This window comes from Typopeltis vanoorti, chromosome 14 (genome assembly GCF_054136105.1).
Source record: "Typopeltis vanoorti isolate ZY-2024b chromosome 14, IOZ_Tvanoo_1.0, whole genome shotgun sequence".
Lineage (NCBI taxonomy): Eukaryota > Metazoa > Arthropoda > Arachnida > Uropygi > Thelyphonidae > Typopeltis > Typopeltis vanoorti.
The window spans coordinates 119279323-119306297 of NC_143562.1; the positions used below are offsets into that span (position 1 = coordinate 119279323).

The following is a 26975-nucleotide window of genomic DNA, read 5'->3' on the forward strand; positions in this document are numbered from 1 at the left end:
ATATTCGACCAGAAATGCTGAAGTATGGTGGTATAAGAGTCTTACAGTGGCTGCACTGCATAGTTCAGAAAGCCTGGACAGAGGGACGAATTCCCGATGATTGGAGTAGAGCTCTCATAGTACCCATATATAAAAAGGGAAATAAAACTGAATGTGAGAATTACAGAGGTATTTCCCTACTGAGTGTTCCTGGCAAGATCTATGCAAGTATACTTGAGAAACGATTGAGAAGAATTGTGGAAGAAAAGCTTGGTGAAGAACAAGCTGGATTCAGGCCAAATAGAGGCTTTCAGGATCAGATCTTCACTTTACGACAAATAGTCGAGAAAGCATGGGAATATAACAAAGATCTGTATTTAAGTTTTGTCGATTTGGAAAAGGCATATGACAAGTTGTCAAGAGAGAAGCTATTCAATACGCTGCAGTTATATGGTGTCAATGGGGCATTATATCAAGCAATACTTAGTCTTTATTTGAGTTGTGAGTCAGCAGTTAGAATTGAAGGAAGTACAGGAAGATGGTTTAATGTTAAATCTGGTGTGAGACAAGGATGTACATTATCCCCTCTGTTATTCATTATCTATATGGATCACATTATGAAGGAATGTGGTATTAAACCTGATATCAAAATTGGAGATGTTAATGTCAGCTCTTTGCTTTATGCGGATGATGTTATACTTCTAAATAAATCCGCTACAAGTCTGCAAGATTCTCTGACTAAATTGAATAGCTGTTGTAATAGATATGGTATGAAGGTCAGCAATAAAAAGACAAAGACAATGAAAATAGGCAGAATCATTGAAAATGTCAACTGTGTTGTAAATGGAGAACCTGTGGAACAAGTAAAACATTTCAGCTACTTAGGCACAATTTTTACTGAAGATGGTAAACTAAATATAGAAATAGACAACAGAATCAGCAAAGCTGGTATGGTGGGAAGTCAATTGAATAAATTCATATGGAATAAGAGAGAAATTAGTCGGAACACTAAATTAGCTGTATACAAGACAGTGTTCAAACCAGTTTTAACTTATGGATCTGAGAGCTGGGTCAGAAGTAAAACACTTGACCAAAGACTAGAGACCGCAGATATGAGAGTCCTGAGAAAGATTAGAGGCATGAACAGATGGCATCAATGGCAATATCATATTAAAAATGAGGATATTAGGAAAGAACTTGACATTGTCAGCATCCAGGAATGCGTTAGCAGAGCTAATCTCAGATGGTATGGTCACTTAAATAGAATAGGAGAGGAAAGATTAGCAAAACAAGTGTTCTCTGCCAGGTTGGCAGGAAAACGACCCAGAGGAAGACCAAGATATAGGTGGATTGATACGGTACAAAGTGCCTTAGACGATAGAAATATAAGATCTGATAATGTTGGAGTCTTGACAAGTAACAGACTGATTTGGAGGAAAATTGTAGATAGGAAGTTAGTAATGATGTAATTTTTTCATGTAGTACTGTCATATCCTGTACACCCCTTGAGGGTGCATGGCAGGAATTTGATGATGATGATGATGATGATGACAAGGATCAACTTTTCCTTTTTCATTGTGTCAGTTGCTTTTTCTGAAGGATCAAAAAATTCCTCCACTTCTACCTTAGTAGAACCTTCTGTGAGACCATAGGCACAAATGTCTCATTGTCCAGTTCCCCATTCTCATATTTGCCCACATTACTCTACTTGAGACTGCCTGCCATTCAAGAAGATGAGCCTCATATTTTGTGTTGAATACTATGGCTACTCCTTCTTTTCCTTGATTGTCATTGCCTGAATATAACATTTTGTATTTATTGCTCAGAAAGATCTCACCAATTTTTGTCTTTTTTTGTTTCAGTCACCCCTATTATGTCAATCTGGTACTTATCTAATTCCTCAGCTAGCTCCACTTCTTTGCCATTCAGGCGTCTTATGTTGATAGCACCGATCTTTAACTCTGGTGATGTTGAGTCGGAGTGTGTTTTCAGATTTGTTCCCGTAGCTGACTTTTCGCTGTTCACCCTGGTCCCCGAAAACAACGGGGACCTTGTTTAACCAGGCAACGCCCCAGCCGGCATGAAATTTTGTCATGTTGTACCATCATTTTTTATTTTGGTTTAACCAATAAGAATACAATTTGGTCGGCTAAATCCCAAATTGCCAGCCCATCCTCGTTCATTCAGTATCCAAGTAGATACCCAACAGGGTGCACCACAAGAAGGTGAGGATTGGACATTAGGTCAGAAGCCCTGGTCGGTTCTCCGCATTCCTTTAAAGGCTATGAGGAGGTCTCCTCTCAGTTATACAGCTTTGACCCAGCAAAACCTGTGAAGTTTAAAAATAAATATTATTTTCTACTGTGGCACACATGTGAATGTTTAATTAGTAAGTTAGTATGTTAGCCTCAGTAAGCCAGGTCTCACTAATGATTAAATCTGAGGCCACAATGCATTCACCAAGGAAACAAACTAAACCCAACTATTCCTGATACTCCTAGCATTTGTGTACAGATATAACAAGCCACTTCCAGTCTTCTTTGAATACTATCCTCTGTTGCCTGCTTCATTCAAATGAACAACATCTGCAGATCTTTATTCATATCTAATGCCTCACTTATGCAAACATCCTTGCACATACCTTATATGCATGTGGTGAGCATGCAACTGCCCTTTCATCACCTCCTTTACTATGCACATTTGGATCGTTATCACAGTTACATATCTTAGCCATTCTTAAGCATGGATACTCACCATTCAACCCAACATGATCTAGTTTCCTTGACTCACCATATTAGGTCTCATACCATTAAGTAATTTCTTTAGACTCCTCATACTATATAAATCCATTCTTTAATCAGACTCACTCTGTACACTAAAAAAATTCACAACCATTCCTTCTACACTACACTGAACTGTTTGCCATCATAACTCTTTTCCATAATGTCAGTACTATCATATCTTTGTAACAGATTAACAATTTTTGCTCTCTCACTGTCCACTCTCACTTCTTCTAGCAATCCTTTCATGTCTTCTCTCTAGTTAAATTATTTGCATCTATGAGAACTACTATCTCTTTTACTTTTCTTTTCTGTTTGTCTATAGCATTCACTACATTTCTGATTTTCACTCCTGAAAAACTTGAAGCAATAGAAAGATAATAGGTCATCAAATGGCATGTTTTATAAATTAATCATCATACTCTATTACATCCTTCTTTTTATATTCAATATTAATTACCTGATTATCATTATTCAATGGTATCTTACATATTTCAGTACTTTGCTGACTGATGCTCATTTTGCTGCTTATTTAATTATTTTTTTTTTGTACTTCCTTCTTTCTCTAAATGCTTCTTGACTTTTCGAATTACCATGCCCATCTGACTAATAATTTCTTTTAGTTTGATACTTCAAAAGATATTTTCTATATCATTAATAAAATGAATAAAATCGACCTGAGAATTGGAAAAGGTTGAAAAAAGATTGACTAAACTTAGACAGGATAAGAAAAAGGATCAAGAAGAGAACGGGCAGGAATGTACTGAACTTGGTAATCAATATTAATAACAACAAGGTAAGTCGGTTAAAATCTAAGAAAAAAAGAACTAATATAGTATGGTGATTCAATCTTAAAACTTGCACTTGCTGAGGGAGTCACCACTTTTAGTTCCCCAGGGGCAAAAATTAAAGTATGACAAACATAATTGGAAAACAAAAAAGAAAAGTAAAAGAGATGGTAGTTCTGATAGGTACTAATGTTTTAAGTAGTGACAAATACAGTATGACAGAAGATATAAAAAGGTCTGCTGGAAGAAGCAAGAAAGAAATGTGAGAGTAAAAACTGTAGGATTGCTATCCAGATATGACAGTACTGAGTTAAGGACAATGATAGCAAATGATTTCATGTGTAGGCTGTGTAGAAGAAATGGATGCAATTTTTTAGAGGTGTGCAGTGACTTTTATGGCAGAAACAATTGTATAAGAGGAATGGCCTGCACTTAAATTTATTTGGTATCAAGAGCATGGAAAAATTACTTCTTGGTATGAAACTTAATGCAGAGAGTCGGGGAAACTAGATCATCAAGGGAGGAATGGGAAAAATGTGTGTGAAAGTTCAGCTATGGTATGCAAACGTGATAAAGATATGAATGCCTTCAAATATGGTTATGTATGTGGCAAGGGGTGGAAAAATATGCTTTGGATTTGGATGTTTTGAGCATGTCTGGGGAGGGTAAAGAGAAAGTTTTAGAACAAGACCAAATAGATTGCATATCTAATTATAAGAATAGGCTAGGTGGTAATTTATTATGTCTATACACAAATGCCAGGAGCATCAGAAAAAACAAAGGGGTTGAGTTCATTGCCTTATTGAATATGATGTTGTCTAAGATTGTTGGCATTAGTGAAACCTGGCTATCAGAATCAGATATGGTGCTAGGATCGAGTGTAATGGGTACTATTTTTAAGAATGACAGAAGAGATAGGACAGGAGGAGTAATACTAATGATATCAGATGATTTAAGTCCAGTTAGGGTAAAAATACAAGAAAACAATGATGGTAACAATAACCCATGTAGCAGCAAGTTTGAGTCTATCTGGTGTGAAGTGGAGGCTAAACAGAATGAAATATATGGTGGAGTGTTGCTACAGACCTGGTGCCTCAATTGCAGGGAACGAAGAAATACATCACCAATTTAGTCTTATGGGTACCAAATGAGTGATCATTATGAGTGACTTTAATTTTCCAAACATTGATTGGGTAGAAGAGAAATCTCATGATAAGAAAGAAGAGGAATTTACTGAATTGTTGCGAGACAACTTTCTTAAGCAGCAGGTGAAAGAAGGAACTCGAGGTCAAAGAGTTTTGGATTTGTTCAGAAGAGGTGTCTGTTAAGAATATGGCTATTTTACCACCAGTTGGTGACAGTGATCATGCAGCACTTTCTTGGGAAATATCTAATTGTATTGATGCACCAATTAGAACAGGTTACATGCTGCACTACAAAGTTGGAAATTATGATCATCTTAGGAGAATACTATCTTTGGTCCATTGTAGTATTCTTAATTCTTATCTTGTTTAATAAGGTTGCACATCCATTTCAATCATGCTGTGCTTTCTTGGGAAGTATCTAATTGTATTGATGCACCGATTAGAACAGTTGGAAATTATGATCATTTTAGGAAAATACTATCTTTGGTCACATGGTAGTATTCTTAATTCTTATCTTGCTTAATAAGGTTGCACCATCCATTTCACTCCTAGCTTATTTATTCTTCAAACACAAAGGATACATTCAGATATTTTCTGCTTCATTTAAGCATGTTTTCAAAGATTCCCATGCATTGCTGGCATTTTTTGAAAACATGCTTAAATGAGATGGTATCTGAATGTATCCCTTGTGTTCGAAGAATAAATAAGCTAGGAGTGAAATGGATGCGCAACCTTATTAAGCAAGAGATCCAGAAGAAGATGATGTGGAAAGGATATCGTGAGAATAAGAGTGAGAGGAGTTATGAAATATATAAAGCTCAGGCCAGAAAAGTAACGAGTATTGTGAGGAAAACTAAATCGGAGTATGAAAAGAAATTAGCCATGCAAGCTAACGGCAATCCAAAAGAATTTTATTGTTATGCTGCAAGCAAAAGAAAGAATGAATAGGAAAGAATAACTTTATTGAATGCAAATGGTACTTGAGTGTCAGAAGCTAATGAGATTATTCAATTAATGAGTGCTCACTTTGCTAAGATACATCAACCAGGTGTATGTAACATGGTCCATAGTGCTACTGTTACATTGGATGAAGAGTTAGATGTGCATGAAAATAAGGTTGTAGAGCTGTTGCATAACCTGGAAAGAATTTGTCTATAGGGACAGATGGAATATTCAGCCATCTGTCCCTATAGAAAATTCCTTTAGCAAATGTCCCCATTTGCTAAAGGAATGTTCAACCGAACTGGCTACACCTTTCACATGTTTATATAACTTGAGTCTCAGCTCAGGAATGATACCACAGGAATGAAAGGAATGTATTGTATAAGGGTGGTGCAAAAACTGATGTCTAACTATTGACCTACCAGTATCTCTGGTGTTGTAATGAAGATTATAGAGAAATTTGTAAGAACTCGCATATAGAAATGAGTAGACAAACAAGCTATACTCTGTGAGCAGCAGCAGCATGGGTTTACTAAAGGGTCATGTTTTAGCAATCTGCTCATATTTTATAACAATATTATGGCTGAGTTGGATAAAGGGAATGGACACACTGTGATAATGTTGGATTTTTCTAAAGCATTTTATAGGATACCACGTGAAAGGCTGTTGCATAAACTGGAGAATATGGGATTGGAAAATAACCTCTTGACTTTGATCAGGGGATGGTTGACAGAAAGATATCAAAAAGTGATATAAAGTGGGTGTGACTCTGCCAGATTTAAGGTGATCAGTGGTGTACCTCAGGGTTCAGTCCGTTGGCCATTATTGTTCAATCTATACATTAATGACATCAGGCAGGGTCTAACATCATATGTGCAATTGTTTGCCAATGATGCAAAGATAGGCAGGGCAATCAAGGATGCTAATAATATTCAGCACTTACAAAATGATTTGAAAAGGCTGGAAATTTGGGTAACGAAAATGGCTATCAGTTTAATGTTAGTAAGTGTAAAGTTATGAACTTTGGCATGATGAGGTTTCCAGTGGCATATTATATTAGCAAGGTTATGCTACAAGAAACTGAGGAGGGAGACAAGGGATTCTGGCATATTGGTGGATAGGAATTTGAAGTTCAAAGGTCACATAGCAAAAGTTGCAAATACAACTCAGAGGATAATTGTGATATTGAAGTAAACCTTGGCATGTAAAGATAAGGAAGTCATTTTACCTTTTTATAAAGCTTTGATAAGACCCGGATTATTGTACAAGTATTATTGTACACACCTGAATTATTGTGCACAGATTTGGTCTCCCAAATTCCAAGAGGATAAAGAAGCTGTGGAAAGGAAGCAAAGAAGAGTTACAAAGATTATATCCGGATTACAGGATTTAGATTATGAGGACAGATTGCGAGTTTGTGGATTATAGACTCTGGTTAACAGGAGAAAGAGGGGCGATATGATAGAGGTCTATAAACTTTTGAATGAATATTATAGGATAGCATATGATGAAATTTTTTGTTATATGGAAAGTGGAGAGAGAACACGGGGACATTCGTGGAAGTTAAGTTTGTTCACAGTCAAGAAAGGGCTAAGAGCTAGGTTTTTCACTCACAGAGCAGTGAGTGAGTGGAATAGTTTGCCTTTAGGGATATTATCTGTGTCAACAGTATCCTTTTCTGTTCAGCAGGACAAGCCTTCTTCTACTCAACTTCAGTATTCAGATTAGCTTCATTTTTATCACTGCTCTTGTGTTTTTAGTTTTTATTATTACCCAAGACTCCATGGAGTCAAAGACTCATCTGGGAGGTCCTTTTATCATACACACAACTCATCATACCGTGGTTTAAACACACTCAAATTCTCTGCAGACATCACACTCTCAGGCAAGGCATTCCAATTATTCACAACTCCGCATGAAAAAAATCTGCTTCTCACTCCCCTACTCACACCCTCTTTATACAGTTTCCACGGATAACCTCTGGTTCTCTCCTGATCTCCCACTATTATCTGTAGAACCTCTCCAGCCATTTTGTTTGAATTGCTGTAAAATAGTTCTCTCAAAACAATATATATATATATATGTCTACTCTATACTATAAAATGATAAGCTGAAATCGGAAACAGATGTGACGTCGGCTTGAAACGGACGTAGGCTGTAACGTTTTTGTCAAGTTATTTGAAACGTTTTGAAACTCAGGGGCTACCCTGAGTGTCGCATCTTCAAAATTCGAGTCATCAAAATTCAAGGAGAACCGGCTTACCAGTCCGGAACATGGGGGGTTGGGAGGCGTAGGCGTCAGAGCCCCCTAGTATATATATAGTTTTAGATAAAATTATGTTTTGGAAAATATACTAGAAAATAAATCAAATACAATAAAAAAAAAGGATGAATTTCAGCAATAATCTACTATAAAACACTAATTATTCTAAGGAGGGAAAAAAAGTAAATAAAACAAGTAAAATCATTTATTTTACAGGGATGATAAATACATCAACTTTTTGTGATATGGCTCGAACCCTACTCCCCATTGTGTATTCATATAAATTTTGTTGGTGCAGCGTATAAGTTGAATGAAAAGTTGCAGTTTTTGACATGAACAACTTGAAATTATTATTTCATATCAGACTGGTTCGATACACTCATAAGAAAACAAAAGTCTGGATAGTGTTTGAGAAGTTTTGGGTGGAGTAAGGGGATGAAGACCCTCATTCCTAAACAGGGAATAATTTCTGTTTCGGATTGGACCATGAATAAAAACACATTCAAGAAACAGATCAGCAGATTCCTTTCTTCCTTATCACTTGTCCACATGTTACGTTATAGGTTAAATGACCTCTTGGGTATGGTTTGATAGAAAAAATAATTACCACAACAGTAGCCATTTTAATAAGAAAATTAAATAGGCAGAGGAAATGTTTTTTAGTTAAGTAATTAAATATTAGTAGAAGAATCTATTCCAATTGCTCTGAGGATAGTTATTAAATGTGATAGATTTCTATACCAAATATTTCTTTGGTCTCTTTTAAATGCAGTATAGTAAAGAGAAAAAAAAAAATTACCTTGACGTGATTATTCTGAAGACAGGAGGAAACAGGATTTCTCAATGCTTTGGTAATTAAAACATGTACTGGTTCCCTGTTAAAAATAGGATCATATGTTAAAAACAGCAATGAGTGTGAAGCAGTAATTTTTTTATCCTGAAATTTTAAATGTGTGGTTGCCACATTAAATAATGTTAAATGTGTTAAAAGACAATACTGGAGCAGTTGGTTATACCATTATTATAATATAAAAAAAGGATTAAGGTAAAGGATTTATTTTTAGTACTAAATAAAATAATTAATTTTTAATACTAAAAATAAATAACAAATTACAGTAGTTATTAGCACTCTTATGTTTAGCAATTTAATGTAAGAAAAATAAGTCACAGCTCTTCAACATTTCATTTGACAATCTATCCAAATACATAAAACTTCTTCCATTCGACTAGTTTATATTGATATTTATATTAGTTGTAATTGCTTTTTTTTTTGTGCTTTCTGGACTCACACAATTTTTGAGCTAATAATAACATGACCTTACATAAAACATTAACAATTTATTACCAAAAAATTTTTGCCTATGTTTCATAAGCATTCAGTATGAAATGAACAGCGAAGAATTCAACTACACTAATGTTTTAGTAAAGCAACGAAAAATTAATTATTTCTGGATTAAAAAAAGAAATAGTAACAATGAATCAGTCAAGATTAGAGTGATTTAATAATGACTTGCAATTTTCTTGATACAGCTTTTCCATCAGAAATCTCCTCTTGTGCAGGATTACTTTTGTTCCCAAGGTCTGTGTTTAGAGAAGAAAGCATGTTCTGCAAGGTCAAATTACTCAGGTTCAGGATATTGTTGTAATTTTTATATTCTTTGTGACAGAGGAAGGCCTGAACTTACCAAAATATGATATACCACAAGAGCAAGGAATCTGGAAGACATCTGGAAATTTGCATCAGGAAGCTTGTATTTGGTTGACAAAGAAAAGAGAAAAGTTTGCATACAGTATGAAATGTTACTTTAATATTGAAAGGCTTGAAAAGTTTAGAGATACATTCAGATACTCCTTTGACATAAGGCATGGATGTATGACTAATTTATTCTTGAGAAGAAGAAGACATCAAAGGCATATCTGAAAGGATTATCCTTTCAAATGCTATCCATATATAGTCAATCCAAAGTAGCAAAGGACTGATAGATGGAGGACACAGACAAGTCATTTAGTTTCCATTGTTACATGATCACAGATAATGAGAGAGAGAGAGAGAATACAATTAAGAATACATAAAACATGTAAGGTTTACTGATATAAAGGACACCATCTACATATATATATATAATATATGTTTAGACAGAATTGCCTTGGTTTGCAGACTTAAAAGGTGTGAGCTCATATATTTGTCCCCAAAGCTCATAGATTTGCCTTTTATTAGTGTATTTAGATTTCACTGATCTGACAGCTGTTTCAAATTGCTGGTTTCCATCAGACCAGATAGTTCAGTCTATTCAAAAAGAACATCCCAGGTCTATAACTAAGACCTCAGTGATAAGTGTATCAGTCACAGGTTCACTCCAACCTCTTGATATGAATTGCAATGGTCTGTAGTACAGTTCTTGAAACCTAAGGATGTTAGAGAATGTGCTGATGGAACCATTGTCTCTGAAGGTACAGATTAAATTATATGTGTAAGCGATGGTTTTGCACTCTTGTGGGGTTGATGGTAATGGTATTCCTCTTATCACGCAGTGCTGTTCACCCATCTCAGAAACAGCTGTAATACAGAGATAAAAGCAGCGGATTCAAAGGACAACCCTGACAGACTCCTCTGCAAAGGAAGATAGGATCTGAGATGCGTCCACTGACTATCAAACTGGTTTTGGGTTCAGCATAAATTCCTCTGATTGCCCAACACAAACTTTCAACAAATCCAGCGAGATATAAAATATGGAAGAGAAATTCGTGTTGGACTAAGCCAAATGCTTTTTCAAGTCTATGCTGAGTACTTCCAAAACATACTGTTTATTCTTGGAAAGCTGTATAACATCCCATATCAGGAAGAGGTCGAGTCCCTTTCCCAGCTTGGGATACCATAGGTATGGGTGCTTGGTAAAAATACTCGAAAGACTGAACTTCATTCAGTTGTTAATTATTCTTGTGAATAACTTATAGCCTATTTTATTGAGTGCAATGGGACACCATTTGCCTATGATTCTGTTATCTCTGTCTTTCTTGGGGATGAATATGGTGTAACTCTGGGCGAGATCTGCTGGTATGTCCATGGTCTAGGAATTTATTAAAGAGCCTGATTAATATGGGTAAGACTGTGTTCCTGAGCCTCCTTTGCTCAGTCAGTATAGCCAAAGCTCTTTGGTCAGAAAGACCTGGGTTCGATTCCTGTCCAAGATGTGAGGAACCTTTATCTGGTCTCATTCAACTAAAGGTGGACTAGCTAGTCCCATATGGAAGTAGGGTTTTTTTTTTCACCCGGAAACTTGGATTTTTCATCCCCCAGAACAAGCAGATCAGACATAGGACACACCGACAGGCATAGGGCCAACCACCTTATCCTCGAGACGGTCACGGTTGTGAAGTTCACAGTTAAAGAACCTCAATGGTTCGTGAAAAGCTTAAGACAAGACTGTGTTCCATGTTACTCCATAAAATTCTATTCCCATACCATCTGGCCCTGGAACTTTTCCTGGCCTGCACTGTTTAGCCACTGGCTTCATCTGCTGTTATGAGGCTGTTGGGGATTACCTAAACATGAGACAGCAAGTTAGGTATGTGTAGCACATATCTGGAACGACCACCACATGCTTATCTGAGAAGGCATGCTTATAGTGGTAAAAGCATGCAGAATTCCCTGAGTGTTATTTACTTATGGGGTTCCTCTGAGGCTTGACTTCCATAATGGTTTTGACATGGACCACAATCCATGATAGTGGTCCAGAGTCGCTTTTTGTAAAAGACACAGAAGGTGCAGTCACTTCTCTGAATTGCATCCTTACATTAAAGTTTTCTTCTTCTCCAGATCTATGTTGGTAAGTTACGCCTTATATCAGTCTGGGGTGGGTATGGCATGCCCAATTTCTTGATGTTAATATGCCATCTTAGCTTTTTTACGTAGCTGATGAGGTTTCTGACATCGTTATAGGTGCCTTTCTCTTTCCTAAGACTTGAAATAACTTTGCATGACAGTCTCGAAGCCGGTCCACACTGTCTAGTCTCATTCAGTCTGTGTCCATTCCTAACATAGTCTTGAAAGTGCATAAGATAGTTGGAGTTGAGTCAACAAGGTCTAGGATATGTGTCTATGTTGTTGACTAGGTTAAGCTCTAAGAGCATCATTTTGTGATCTGAAATATGATATTGGTTAGGGATGCCTAGATGTCTTATATTGATAACCTGATGTTCTAAGTGGGTGGACACAGAAATGGTTGATCTGGGTACCCTGGTTTCTGACCTCCCCAGTCTATTAAATCAAAAGTTTTTACAATAGGTTTATAATGCAGCCACTCCACCACTACTTGAGTCATGGGGACAGTTTATTTTGTCTTAGTTTTTGTCCTCCATGTAGTTCCAGTCACCAGCTGATATGATTTGGTATGCTTCACATAGCAGTAGTTTCGCAGGGTGTTGAATAAGATCATCTGATCACTCTTCCTGTTAGAATGTGCATATATGTTCAGAAATCAAGTTTGTATCCATCTTAACTCCAATCAATAGCTAATATTTTTCCATTAACATCTCTTAGTACATTGAAAATGAACCAATAATCGGGAATCGTATTAATATTCCAACTCTACAGCTGCAGCAGGTAACAGCTTGAAAAGTATTGTACATCGTTGATTTCAAAAGTGAGTTTTTTGTAAAAAGAGTACCTGAATATTATATAATAACATGAGTTTCCATATTTCTTCTTGCTTGTTTTTCAAAGAAAGTATCCTTCTGTTAAGTAAGGTAGTAGAAAAAGTTGCATCATATTTTGTCTGTAATTGTGGTTCTGATAATTGCAAGAGTTTTTGTAGTGCCGATAGCATAATAAACTGTTCCATATGACATAGCTGTGTATCAATACTCTCTCTCTAACTACATGCAGAAGGAATGGGCAGATAGCCTCTTGATGTTATCACGTGCCAAACCACCCATTCAATTGTTAGGATCTTCCAGTTGCCCTCTGTACTAAATTTTAGCTTTGACCAGCTGAGTTTGTTATCTTCTTCTTGCCTTTTTTTTTGGTCTCGGTCAGTTTGGTTGCTTTCTCTAAAATAAGCTGTAGGAAATGGTGTTGTCATGGTTTGTCTGTACAGGCTGTTCTTCTTGTGATTCCTTTATTTTTCTTTAGTTTCTTTCCATGTTTTGTTGTTGATAGTTAACCTCTTAGTGGGCAGCATTCAAATTCCATATCATTCTCTAATGATCTGGATAAGGAGAACATTGGAGGTTTAGTTGTATCTGTGAAGTCAGCATTATTCTTAGGTGTGAGCAGTGGGCCATTGCTTGTCTTCTGAGTAGATGCTGTAACAGTAGGTGCTGTTGAATTTTCTTCTGCTGTCTCTATTTCCCCATTTTTGGGAGATTTTCCCTAATACTGTTAACTGTTTGTTTAGAGGCAAGAAAGTCCTTAACTGACATAGATGATTTTACTATTGGCTGGATGGTACCCCATCCTTTCCGTGACAGTTATATGAAGTTAACTGTTTACTTTATGCATTGTGATTTGACATTTATTGCGGTATGGTGCATTGGCTGGTGATATGCCCAGCACTGTTCCAATGAAATATTTCTTTTTCAGAATTTGTGCCAATGTGGTTAGACGATCCACAATGCAAACACTGCCTCTTCACACCAAGGTAGTTCATCAATAACTTTGACCCCTCCCATGTTAAGCAGATTAGGAACTGGTATTTTCATATCCATGAGAATAGTTTTCTTTCTCGATTTCCACTTTAAATCTTTGAGACTTTCTCTTTGTATCTCTTTAATTGTACTGTATTCTGCAAGTGCTTTTACAATAACATCATTTGAGAACTCCAGTGGAAGTCTTCATGGTATGCATCGAATTTCCAATAAGAAAGGGCTTAATTAATTGGTTCTTAAAGTGGAAACCCTCTAAAAGCTCATTTCTAGTTTCACTATCATTGGTTTATCACTTGTAATCTACCTCCCTTAAAGGAGGTAAAGCTATTAATCCTATTAATATTACCTACTTCGTCCATAAGGACTTCAGCCACCTACCTGGGTTCACATTCTCCTTCAAGTTCATAACAGATATTTCACTCCGTTGGGATGAACAAGCTCATTTCGAAAACTATAAACTCTGTGTTTTTAAGATACCTTTATAATAACTTGACTTTATCCAAAACAACAGAAAAATCCCATGACTGAAGATCACCTGCAATCTGAAGTTATGAAAGTATTTTATAGTTTCATAACTTCAGATTGCAGCTATAGATTCATAACTATAGTTATGAAATTAAAAAAAAAGAAAGGGAAAAATAATAATAAAGAGTAAGGTATAATCCATACCAAGAGTTAAAAACTACACCAACAGCACCAGCTAATGAAAGTTAAACAATATGTTAATAAATTCAACAGAAAGAAGAGTATTTATCTGTATTGATGTACATGCTTTGATGCCAATCACTCTGCACAGAAATCCAGCTAATCCAAACTACTAGGTCTTATCAAAGACCAAGCAAAAATTTTATGTAAGTTTTATTTATTCTTAACTGTATTCTCTCTCTCTCTCACACACAAGTATAATGGAATTATATTCTATGATCAAGTTGCATACATTAACAGGACACTACTACAACATGCTTTCCAAATAGTGACTGACTAAAAACATTTCTGAGGCACAATGTGTAAATACTTTCACTCTTTACTTCAGAGAATGAACTATCTTCATGCCTTGCTTCTATTACAAGAGGAATGACCTCAAATCAGTACTTCTCAAACTGTGGGGCGTGACCCCCAGTGGGGGGGGAATACTTTCCTACAGATAAAAATTAAAACTGCCCTAAATCAGTTTTAAAAATAACAACAAATAAAAATATAAAAAGAAAAACTTTTGATGATACGGGTTTTAATTATCATGAATTTCAAAATAACTAATAATTATTTTCTTCACTCGCACTTATAAAATGCGTGTGCCTGAAGCAGTGTTGATAGTCTGAAAGCAGCTGCATCCTCTTCCAGGCAGCACTATACACATGCAGCTGAAAGCAGCAACTTAATGACATCTCAATGGTGCTTGTTTAGTGCAAATGTGCTGATTTGTTTACCTCTTAAAGTTGACTTGATTATGAACAACTGATCATGAAGCGTTTCCTGAATAGGATAGAAATGAAGATACCAGTGCTCCTTCAACTAGTGGTGGGAAAGAAGCTACTCAGAGTGTGAAAACAAGAAGGTATGATGAGAACTATTTATTATTATTATTTAAACTATACATTTTTAGTCATTTTATAATAGAAATACAATTTTATTAATACAGACCAGTATTTTACAATAAAAACATTTATTCAAACCTACCAGTTTCGCCAGCAAACTGTCTGGATTTTTCAAGGCATTACGGAGATATGAAAGTTAGTAAATGCAAATTAAAAGGAACATAAAAAATGTTGTAAACCAAACTAGTATCTATGGTTACACGTTTCGCGTGACAGAGATGACTTATTGTTCTTATTCATTATCACACATGCGTGTTTGTTGTAGACTTGTAATGTGATTACTGGCTAGCTGTAGTTCAGATTGATTGAGAGAGAGGATCAAGTTTTTCCACGAACTGTTTAGAATTACACCCTGATTTCTGTTGAGGTTTCCGCCGGTTATTAGTACTATTGTGGCTTCCTTAAATACACAATGCCTGTAGTCGTCATCGAGATATGGCAAGGAGCTGTTTTGCCAATCTATCGTGTGGTTAGACGTGCAGAAATGATGTGCTAAGCCGGAAGAGATGCTTCTATTGTGGTTTACATCACCAACATGTTCTTTTTGTCTAATTTCTAAACTTCGTGAAGTTTGTCCGATGTAGGCAAGACCACAGGAGCAGGGAATGTAATATACTCCTAGATATTTGTAGAACGGAACTTTATCTTTTGGATGATATATTCATCATATGGCAAGACAGCTTAGACAACCTAAAATCGTTTGTGGATAAAATCAACTCAATACATAGCAAGATAAAATTCACTCTGGAAGTAGAAAACAACAACCAATTGCATTTTTTAGATATCTTGATAGAAAAACAACCTAACAGTGTCAAATTATCCATTTACAGAAAGCCCACAGATACTGGAAGATATCTTCACTATACTTCAAACCATCACAAGTCACACAAACTGAGTATTATCCACATGTTGAAACATAGAGCCAAAAAGTTTATATCAGAAGAGGAGGATACACAGAATGAACTCACACTAATAGCTAACACATTATTACAAAATGGATATCCTCAAAACATCATCAAAAAATATCTATACAATGACAACCCCAGACAAGAAGAATCCCACCGTCAGCACATTTCTATTGTAGTGATACCTTTTATCAAGTCAATTTCTTATCAAATAGCAAGAATACTAAGAGCCCACAACATCAGAGTGGTCTTCAAACCAACCACCAACATCAGACAAGTTTTAGGATCTACAAAACATAAAGTTCCATTCTACAAATATCCAGGAGTATATTACATTCCCTGCTCCTGTGGTCTTGCCTACATCGGACAAACTTCACGAAGTTTAGAAATTAGACAAAAAGAACATGTTGGTGATGTAAACCACAATAGAAGCATCTCTTCCGGCTTAGCACATCATTTCTCCACGTCTAACCACACGATAGATTGGCAAAACAGCTCCATGCCATATCTCGATGACGACTACAGGCATCGTGTATTTAAGGAAGCCACAATAGTACTAATAACCGGCGGAAACCTCAACAGAAATCAGGGTGTAATTCTAAACAGTTCGTGGAAAAACTTGATCCTCTCTCTCAATCAATCTGAACTACAGCTAGCCAGTAATCACATTACAAGTCTACAACAAACACGCATGTGTGATAATGAATAAGAACAATAAGTCATCTCTGTCACGCGAAACGTGTAACCATAGATACTAGTTTGGTTTACAACATTTTTTATGTTCCTTTTAATTTGCATTTACTAACTTTCATATCTCCGTAATGCCTCGAAAAAGCCAGACAGTTTGCTGGCGAAACTAGTAGGTTTGAATAAATGTTTTTATTGTAAAATACTGGTCTGTATTAATAAAATTGTATTTCTATTATTATTATTATTATTATTATTTGATGCCTCTAGGGAGTCCAAAGACTCATCGAGGGAGGGCACTTGCTCTACAACTCTGTCTCCACCACTCAATCCACCAACTGACCGCAACTACATCAACGCCATCAACCGCCGACCACCACTATTTCCACAGACAATCACAAACATCCATGCCCACAGCGGGATCCGAACCCGCAGTCCGTTGCCTGGAGAGCTCAGCCAGCAAGGCCAGAACTAGGCTTTTTATCACTAGGCTTTACAAAAACTGTAATCAATGATGAAGAATGTCCGCAATCTGTTTAAGTATTTTAGCTGCAGATAGCATGAAACCTAACAAATTAAAGAGACATTTTAAAACCAAACATCCTGAGTTTACAAATAAACCAAAAGATTTTTTTGTTAGAAAGCTTAGTGGCTTGAAGTCCACCCAACTGCTAAAATTACAAATGTGACTTCCAAGGCCCTTTTAGCCTCTTATCAGGTTTCTCATAGAATTGCTAAATGTAAGAAACAGACAATTGCTGAAACATTGATTTTACCAGCAGCGACTGACATGGTATCAACAATGGTGGGTGACTCTTCTGCTCAACAATTGAAAAATATCCCCCTCTCTAATGACACAGTTTGTAGAAGAATTTCAGATATTTCTGACGATTTACGTCAGCAGTTAATTGAGAAGCTGTGTAACAACTGCTTTGCATTTCAAGCGGAAAGCGACTGATATTCATCAAGATGCTCATTTGATTGCATACATTCGTTTTGTTGATGAGAGTAATATGCGACAGGAATTGCTTTTCTGTGAGCCTATCTTGAAAATAACAATAGCTCAAAGTCTTTTTGACATGATTAATGCTTTCTTTAATGTAAATGATATATCATGGGATAAGTGCACTGGCATATGTACAGATGGAGCTCGTTCAATGTCTGGAGTCCGTGCTGGATTACAAGTAAAAATTAAAGCTGTTGCTCCCGAAGCAGTATGGACTCACTGCATGATACATCGGGAGGCTCTGGTAGCTAAAGAACTCATGAAGTGCTGCAGATGATTGTAAAAACCGTCAATGTTATCAAGACAAATCCTCCAAAGTCTAGACTTTTTAAAATGCTGTGTAAGGAAATGGGTGCCGAACACACTGCTTTGCTGTTTTTTAGTGATGCTCGATGGCTTTCAAGAGGCAAGGTATTAAAGAGAATGTCTAACTTGAGACATGAAGTGCTTTGTTTTTTAAATGGGGAAAACCACTCACTGGGAGACAGTTTCAGCAATAAGGATTTTTTATTGAAAATGGCTTACCTCAACAGATATATTTGAGAAACTGAATATTCTCAACACTTCATTTCAAGGGAATGAGGCAACTGTACTTTCTTGGAATGACAAAGTTAAGGCATTCATGAGAATAATAGAGCTCTGGAGACACAGTATGGAAAGCGACACGCTAGACATGTTCCCTACTCTAGTGTCAATGGTATAAGACACTGATAATCCAGTGTTTCTAATGGAGATAAAAAGCTGCCTACTTGATCATCTCATAATGTTGAAAGTTCATTTCAAAAAATACTTTTCTGATGATTTTGATGAATTTTATTGGATTAAAAACCCATTAGAAAATGCACCTGGGCCATCTCTGAACGTAAATGAGCAAGAACAACTCATCGATCTCACTAGTGATACTTCACTGAAAAGTAAATTTATGGAATTATCTTTGTCGGAGTTCTGGATACATATTGGCAAGGAATTCCCAACTTTGATCCAAGGAATAAGGATCTTCAAAAAGCATTGAAGATCCTTATTCTTTTGCAACAAATTATTTATGCAAGAAAGGCTTTAATGCTTTGGCAGCTATGAAGTCAAAGTATCGTTCAAGACTAAATATTGCTAAAGAACTTAGAGTGGCCATTTCTGATATTACACCATGTTTTGATAAACTTTGTTTTCAAAAGCAGGCCCACCAATCACATTAGACTTTAACATTTAAATGTTTGATTATTTTTACAGAGAAAAATTAAATACTTGTTAGTTAAATATTGTTTCATTTCAATACATATTTTGGTTAATTGCAAGTGTTAAAACTAATTTTTATTGTGGGCCTAATATTGTGATACTTTTATTTTGTGTCAAAAACTGTTAAATAGTATGTAGAAAACACAAAATAAACTGAATAAAATGTCAAACTTAGTGTGACTTCAATTTTAATAAATAAAACCGGTGGTGGGGGGGACAGTGTTTTCTCTTGTCGGGTGGGACTAAGAGGTGTGGGACTAAGAGGCAAAACGTTTGAGAACCTCTGCCTCAAATGATATTCTCTACTGAAGAAATTTATACATTTTTTTTAAGAAATGATTTCTTCAACAGCATGTTGCAAACTAAAGGATTTATGAGGTAAAAGAGGTGTGCTTGCTTGGTGGAATGAGTGTGGAGGATATGACAATAATGGTTGGAACAAATGACCTGACAGGTAGCATGAATCATGTATTACGAGATTTGAGGTTGATGTTAGACATAGTGCAGCAAAAATGTGTCCGAAAAAAGATAGTCAGCATGTTGCCCCGGTATGATTATGTGGAGTGGAGGAGAAGAGCAGTGATGATGAATGAGATAACGGCAAGAATATCCAGGAAAAGAGGTGTAGAATATGTGGATGCATGGAGTATTTGAGGACCGAAGGGAGCTATATGCAAAATATGGATTGCATTCGAATGCAGAAGGATGCATTTGGAGAGACTGTTGTTTTCTGGGTGAGTGTGTCGAGACAGGGAAACTAGAACTGCATAGGTGGAATGTTGCAGGAATGGCTCGTGGGAATATTGGCTTGAGAAATGAGGGTGGGGTTACATTATATTACAGAGCCAAGTGGAGTATGAGGGGAGTAATTATTATTATTATTATATTATTATTATTTAGGCCTCCATGGAGTCAAAAGACTCATCGTGGGAGGTCCTTCCTAAGAACATAAAGTCTGTCAAGACTCATCGAGGGGAGGTCCCCCCCCCCTAAGAAACACAAAATCTATCATACCACTCCTTAAACTCATTGACCGTTCTCGCCCTCACCACTCTATCAGGCAATGCATTCCACGGCTCAACCACCCTCCATGCAAAGAAACCACTCCTCACCCTCTTGCTCACAGTTTCCTTTCGTAACTTCCAGGGATGGCCTCTTGTCATCACTCCTTCCAGCTGTTCAACCAAGTGAAAGAACTCCCCAGTGTCAACCCTGTAACCACCTCTCAACAGTTTAAAAGTCTCAATCATATCACCTCTCCTTCTTCTATCCACCAAACTCTGCAGTCCGCATTCCCTCAGCCGATTCTCATAACTATCCTTGTACAGTCCTGAGACCATCTTTGTCATCCGTCTTTGTATCTTTTCCACAGTTAATTTATCCCCTTCAAATCCTGGGGACCAAATCTCAGAACAATAATCCAAGTGTGGTTTGATCAGAGACTTATACAACGGAATGATAACCCGCTTATCTCTGCAGGTCAGTGTCCTTCTCATAATTGCAGCAATCCTCTGTGTTACCTTCACCACCTTTGCAATATGTCCCCTAAACTTCAGGTTTCTATCAATCATTAACCCCAGATCTCTTGTCTCCCCAACTTCCTCCAGTATAACTCCTCCCATAGAGTATGCAGCATCCCATCCATGTTTCCCAAACCTCAAGACCTTACATTTTGCTGCATTAAACCAACCCCCCCCCATTCATTTTCCCTCTATCTAGCTTATTCAAATCCTCTTGCAGGGCTACCACATCTGCACTATTACTAATAATCCTTCCCAGCTTCACATCATCTGCAAACAACTGAATATCCCCTTGCAATCCACTGGCAATGCCATTGATATAAAGGTTAAACAATATAGGTCCTAGTACTGAGCCTGTGGGACCCCACTTGTAACCTTCTGTCTCCTTGAAACTGCTCCACCATACACAACTCTCTGATACCTATCAGACAGCCAATCCTGAATCCAATTGACCAATCTGACATCCAGACCCATGTGTTGCAACTTAAATATCAGCTTATCATGTGGCACCCTGTCAAATGCCTTTGCTAAGTCTAAGAAAATTGCAGTATATGCCTTTCCCTCATCTAATGTTCTTGTAACTTTATTATAAAAGGCTAGCATATTGCTAAAACAAGAGCGTCCTTTCACAAATCCATGTTGATTCTCACAGATAACATTATCCTCATCTGCCCAGTGCTGTATACAGTCCCTCATTACTTTCTCCAAGATCTTAACAACTACTGATGACACACAGACTGGCCTATAATTAGACACTTCCAGTCTGTTACCACCCTTATGCAATGGCACTATCTTACCTTCCTTCCATTCCCTGGGCACCTTTGCCGAAGCCAGACTTTCACTGAAAAGCCAGGTTAAAGGCACTGTCAGTTCCCTAGCAAACTCGTGGTGAAATACCATCCAGTCCAAAAGCTTTATTGACATCCAGAGTTCTCAGTATCTGAAACACACTCTCCTCCTGTACCTCTAAACCTTGAACCTGCCCTATCCCTCTAGCATTAAAACTGACTCCTCCAGGATGAAATACTCCAATAAAGTGGTCATTGAACAATTCCACTATGTCCTCTGCATCAGTCACTCTATTCTCATTTTTATCCCACAATATCATTCTTCCACAGTCATTTCTCCTCCTACTGGCCACATAGCTAAAAAATTCCCTAGGATTTTCTTTGGATCTTAGGGCCAATCTCCTCTCATATTCCAATTTCGCTTTCCTTACCACACTAGTCACTCTTCTGGCCTGTGTCTTATATTCTTCACGCATCCTCTCTTCACCTGTCTCCTTATATCTCTTTCATAGCCTCTTTTTCACATGCAATTCCTGTTTAATATTGTTTGTCATCCACTTTACTCCAAATTGTGTCCTCTTCTTCACTCATGGTATACAACTTACCATTGCTGCTAACAAATATTCTTTCACAATTTCCCACACACTAACGATATCCCGGCCTTCCAATTCCTCCCTCCATGAAACTTCCCGAAGTTGACGTCTAAGACTATTATAATCACCTGCATTATAATTCCACGTAAGTTCCCGTCTCTTTGATACTCCTGCATGTCTATTCATTTTCCAAGTCAAAACCATATGGTCACTCTCTCCAACTGGTGGGAGAGATGTCATCTCAGTTATTATCAACTCTTCTGATGCCATAACCAAATCTAAAACTCTTGAACCTCTTGTTCCCTCTGTTACATGTTGCCTAAGACATTTGTCCCTCAAGAATTCTAGAAATTCCATTCCCCTATTGCTACATGCATCTTCCTCTCTCCAATTTATACTGCTGTAGTTAAAATCTCCCATAACAATCATTCTTCTTGCACTTGCCAAACTTAGCTGTCTAAACATCTCCTGGTCCCCATTCTCTGTGCTCCTGGGTCTGTAGCAACACCCCACTAAATATCCTGTCTTGCCTACCTCTACCTCACACCATATGTTCTCAAAATCATTTGTCTCACTTCCTTCCAAAGCCTCCACTCTTAGAGGACATAGGTCATCACTTATCATAAGCAGTACCCCACCACCACGCTTTGCCCTCCTATCCTGACGAAAAATGCTATACCCAGCGACTTCTATTCCTGTTATTATATCCCCTTCTGTCAACCACATCTCAGTGATCCCAATAATTTTTGGCCAGGCTGATGCTATCTGCACCACCAATTCCTCTCCCTTATTCCGGATACTCCTGGCATTAGTATAAAGCATATAAATGCCATTGTTTCTATACCCAAATGGCTATAATAATAGCTATAAGAATACTGGCAATACACTAGTTGTTCTGTATACAAATGCTAGGAGTATTAAGAATGAAGGAAATGAGTTTGTGGCACTGACTGTCTCAGTCTCTCCAAAGGTTGTTAGTATCAGTGAAACTTGGTTAACTACGGAGGATATTCTAACATGAGTAGAAATCAAAGTATAGCATATTTTGACATGACGATAGGAAAGGAAAATGTGGTGGTGGAGTGTTACTCGTGATAAGACATGAACTGTGCATTCTCATGGTGGAGCATCTCAGTGGAAATAACACTAATGGCTTTATGAGTATATGATGTGAGATGGATGTTTATAGGACAAGATATTTAGTGGGATATTACTAACAGACCAAAGAATATAGATGATGATGATGAGGAAGAAATGTCTAGGCAAATTAATTTGGTAAGTGCAAAGTGAGAGATCATTATGGGGGACTTCAACTAGTGATATAAATTGCACAGAGGAGACAAAATGCAGTAATAAGTTGTTCCCTGCCCAAGACAACTGTCACTCAACTGTCTTAGGCAGCATGTTGTGGAGGGGACCCAGGAGTTCTGGATTTGGTCATAGCATCAAAGGATCTGATTGTGACTGAGATGGCATAATGTCCTCCGTTGGTGAGAGTGACCATGTAGTCCTGGGAGATGTACCATGAACCATGTAGACTTGGAGAATGGACAGGCATGGAGAGGTATCAAAACAGAAGGAAGTTATGTCGAATTATAATGCAGGTAACTGTCACAGACTTAGAAATCAGCTTGCAGCAATGGATGAAAGAATTTAAAGGAAGAGAGGTTTTAAGTTGCATGGAAGATACTTAAGAAAAAACTGTTGACAGTAATGACAGATTGTATACCTCAAGTGAAGAAGATAAAGCAATTTGGAGTCAAATGGATGACAAAAGGAATAAAGGGGGAATTGCAGAAGAAAAAGAGATTAGAGAAGGCGTATAAAGAGAAGCAGAGAATAGTTGCATGAGAAATATAAGGCTCAGGATAAGAAAGTAACTAGTAATTTAAGGAAAGAAAAAAATTACAATATAAGAGGAGACTGGAACTGCAATCCAAGGAGGTTTTTTTTTTGGCTATATGGTGAATAGGAGGAAAAATGATAGTAGATGGATTATCTTGAGGGATGGAGATGGAAATTGGGTGACCAAAGCAGATGATATAAATGCAATATTTATCATCATCATATTCCTGACCTGTACCCTCAAGGGAGTACAGGTTATGATAGTACTACATGAAAAATTCACATCATTACTAACTTCCTATCTACAATCTTCCTCCAAATCTGTTACCTGTAAAGACTCCAACATTATCATATCTTAAAATTCTGTTTCTAAGACCCTTTTTACTGTATCAATCCACCTATATCTTGGTCTTCCTCTGGGTCTTTTTCCTGTGAACCTAGAAGAGAACTTGTTTTGTTAATCTTTCCTCTTATATTCTGTTTAAATGACCATAACATCTGAGATTCGCCCTGTTAACACATTCCTGGATGCTAACAATGTCAAGTTCTTTCCTAATATCCTATAATATGATATTGCCAATGATGCCATCTGTTCATGCCCCTAATCTTTCTCAGGTCTCTGATATCTGTGGTCTCTAGACTTTGGTCAAGTGTTTTACTTCTGACCCAGCTATCAGATCCATAAGTTAAAATTGGTTTGAACATTGTCTTGTATATAGCTAATTTAGTGTTTTGACTAATTTCTCTCTTATTCCATATAAATTTAATCAGTTGACTTCCTACTGTACCAGCTGCGTTGATTCTGCTGTCTATTTCTATATTTAATTTACCCCTCTCATTAAAAATTGTGCCTAAGTAGCTGAAATGTTTTCCTTGTTCTATAGGTTCTCCATTCATGATGCAGTTATATTTCTGCCTATTTTCATTGTCTTGTTATCTTCATACTTTGTTGACAGTATTTCTATATTTAATTTACCCTCTTCATTAAAAATTGTGCCTAAGTAGCTGAAATGTTTTCCTTGTTCTATAGGTTCTCCATTCGTGATGCAGTTATATTTCTGCCTATTTTCATTGTCTTGTTATCTTCATACTTTGTTGACAGTAAATCTATTACAACAGTTATTCAATCTTGTCAGGGAATCTTGCAGACTTGTACCGGATTTATTTAAAAGTAAAACATCGTCCGTATAAAGCAAAGAGCTGAGATTAACATCCCCAATTTTGATATCAGGGGTAATACTCTTTCCTTCATAATGTGATCCATATACATAATGAATAACAGGGGGGGGGGGGGTAATGTACATCCTTGTCTGACACCAGATTTAACATTAAACCATCTTCCTGTACTTTCTTCAATTCTAACTGCTGACTTATAACTCAAATAAAGACTAAGTACTGCTTGATATAATGCCCTATTGACAGCATACAACTGTATCATTTTGAATAACTTTTCTCATGGCACCTTGTCGTATCCTTTTCCAGATCTACAAAACTTAAATACAGACCCCTTTGTTATATTACCATGATTTCTCAACTATTTGTTGTAAAGTGAAAATCTGATCCTCACAACCTCTATTTGGACTGAATCCAGCTTGTTCTTCACGAAGCTTCCCTTCCACAATCCTTCTAAACCATTTATCAAGTGTACTTGCATAAATCTTATAAGGAACATTCAATAAGGAAATACCTCTGTAATTTTCACATTCAGTTTTATTTCCCTTATTTTTTTTGTATATGGATACTAAGAGAGCTCTATTCCAATAATCTGAAATTCATCCCTCTGTCCAGGCCTTCTGAACTATGCAGCGCAGCCAGTGTAAGACTTTTATACCTTCATACTTGAGCATTTCTGGTCGAATATCATCTACTCCAGCTGCCTTTACACATTTCAGCCTTTTGATAGCTTTTCTACTTCAAGTATGGATATGTATTTCTGACTGAATGACTGTTGAGTGGTTTTTTTTTTTTTTTTTTTTTTTTTTTTTTTTTTTTTTTTTTTTACCATCATGTTGTCACTGATTGATTCATTTAGCAATTTTTTGAAGTAATTATGCCATACTTCAAGGATATATTTTTCTCCCGTTTTCATGTCACCTTTATCATCTCTAATTCCTTTAACTTTCAACAACCTTTTCATCAACCTCCAGAATATTTTGTTATCTTCATACTTTGTTGACAGTATTTCTATATTTAATTTACCCTCTTCATTAAAAATTGTGCCTAAGTAGCTGAAATGTTTTCCTTGTTCTGTAGGTTCTCCATTCGTGATACAGTTATATTTCTGCCTATTTTCATTGTCTTGTTATCTTCATACTTTGTTGACAGTAAATCTATTACAACAGTTATTCAATCTTGCACCTTCTTGATATTTATTTTCTATATTCTTATCAAAGTCTTCCCATGACTTTTGTTTAGCTAGTTTTACATAGTGTTTAGCTTTCTTACATTTATCTCTGTATTCTCTAAGAGCACAAGCTGATTTATTTGCCAGGAACTTTTGATATGCTTTCTTCTTTTCCTTCACTGCCTCTTTAACTTCCTGTGTCCACCATGGAGTTCTGATTTTTCTTTCCTTGCAGACAACCTCACCACATGCCTCTCTGGCTGTATCAATCAATGTTTTATTCAGGATTTGCCACTGAATCTCCAAGGTTTGGTTCCTGTTCTCAAACTCTTTCATTTTTTCTTGAATAATGTTTTTATATTTTAGTCTACAGTTCAAATCTGAGAACTGCTCAACTTTTATTCACTTTAAAAGTTTCTTGCATAATTCTTCTTTTCAATATGAAATTCAATTTTATCCTGCTCAAAACTAAATAGTGATCACTTCCAATTTCAAATCCTCTGTACACTCTAGTGTCCTGCAGCAGTGAGAAATCATCCCATCAAATAACATAGTTAATGAGACTTTTCTTATTCCTTGCCTCTTCTCTCCATGTGAATTTAGCACTATTTAATGATCACTTTATTAGAGTTCTCCATTGCGATACTACAGAATTTATTCCTAGAAGGATAATAAGTGATGAAGTGTTAGAAGTAAATAAAGAGGATGTATTCTGAATAGTGAGTATGCTAAATGTCAATAAGGCAGAGGGACAAGATGGAATTTAACCACATGTTTTAAGGGAATGTGCTATGGAACTGACTGTGTTGTTAACTTGGCTGTTTAATGAAAGTCTTGCAATGTGGGCAGGTTCCTAGAGAGTGGAAGAGCTCCATTCTACCCCATTGCAAAGGGGTAGTGGTAGAATGGAGGTCCT

At 36.7% G+C, this 26975-nt stretch overlaps 1 protein-coding gene across 2 annotated transcripts in view; it reads right to left on the reverse strand.

The window, feature by feature from the left end:
• The window catches only part of Pstk (Phosphoseryl tRNA kinase), a 153071-nt gene that overhangs the window by 94525 nt on the left and 31571 nt on the right, over positions 1-26975 (reverse strand). For both annotated transcript variants that reach the window (XM_090403406.1, XM_090403407.1), the window contains exon 4: positions 8697-8772. In XM_090403406.1, the coding sequence (XP_090259532.1) occupies positions 8697-8772 (76 nt within the window). The remainder of the gene's footprint in view (positions 1-8696; positions 8773-26975) is intronic.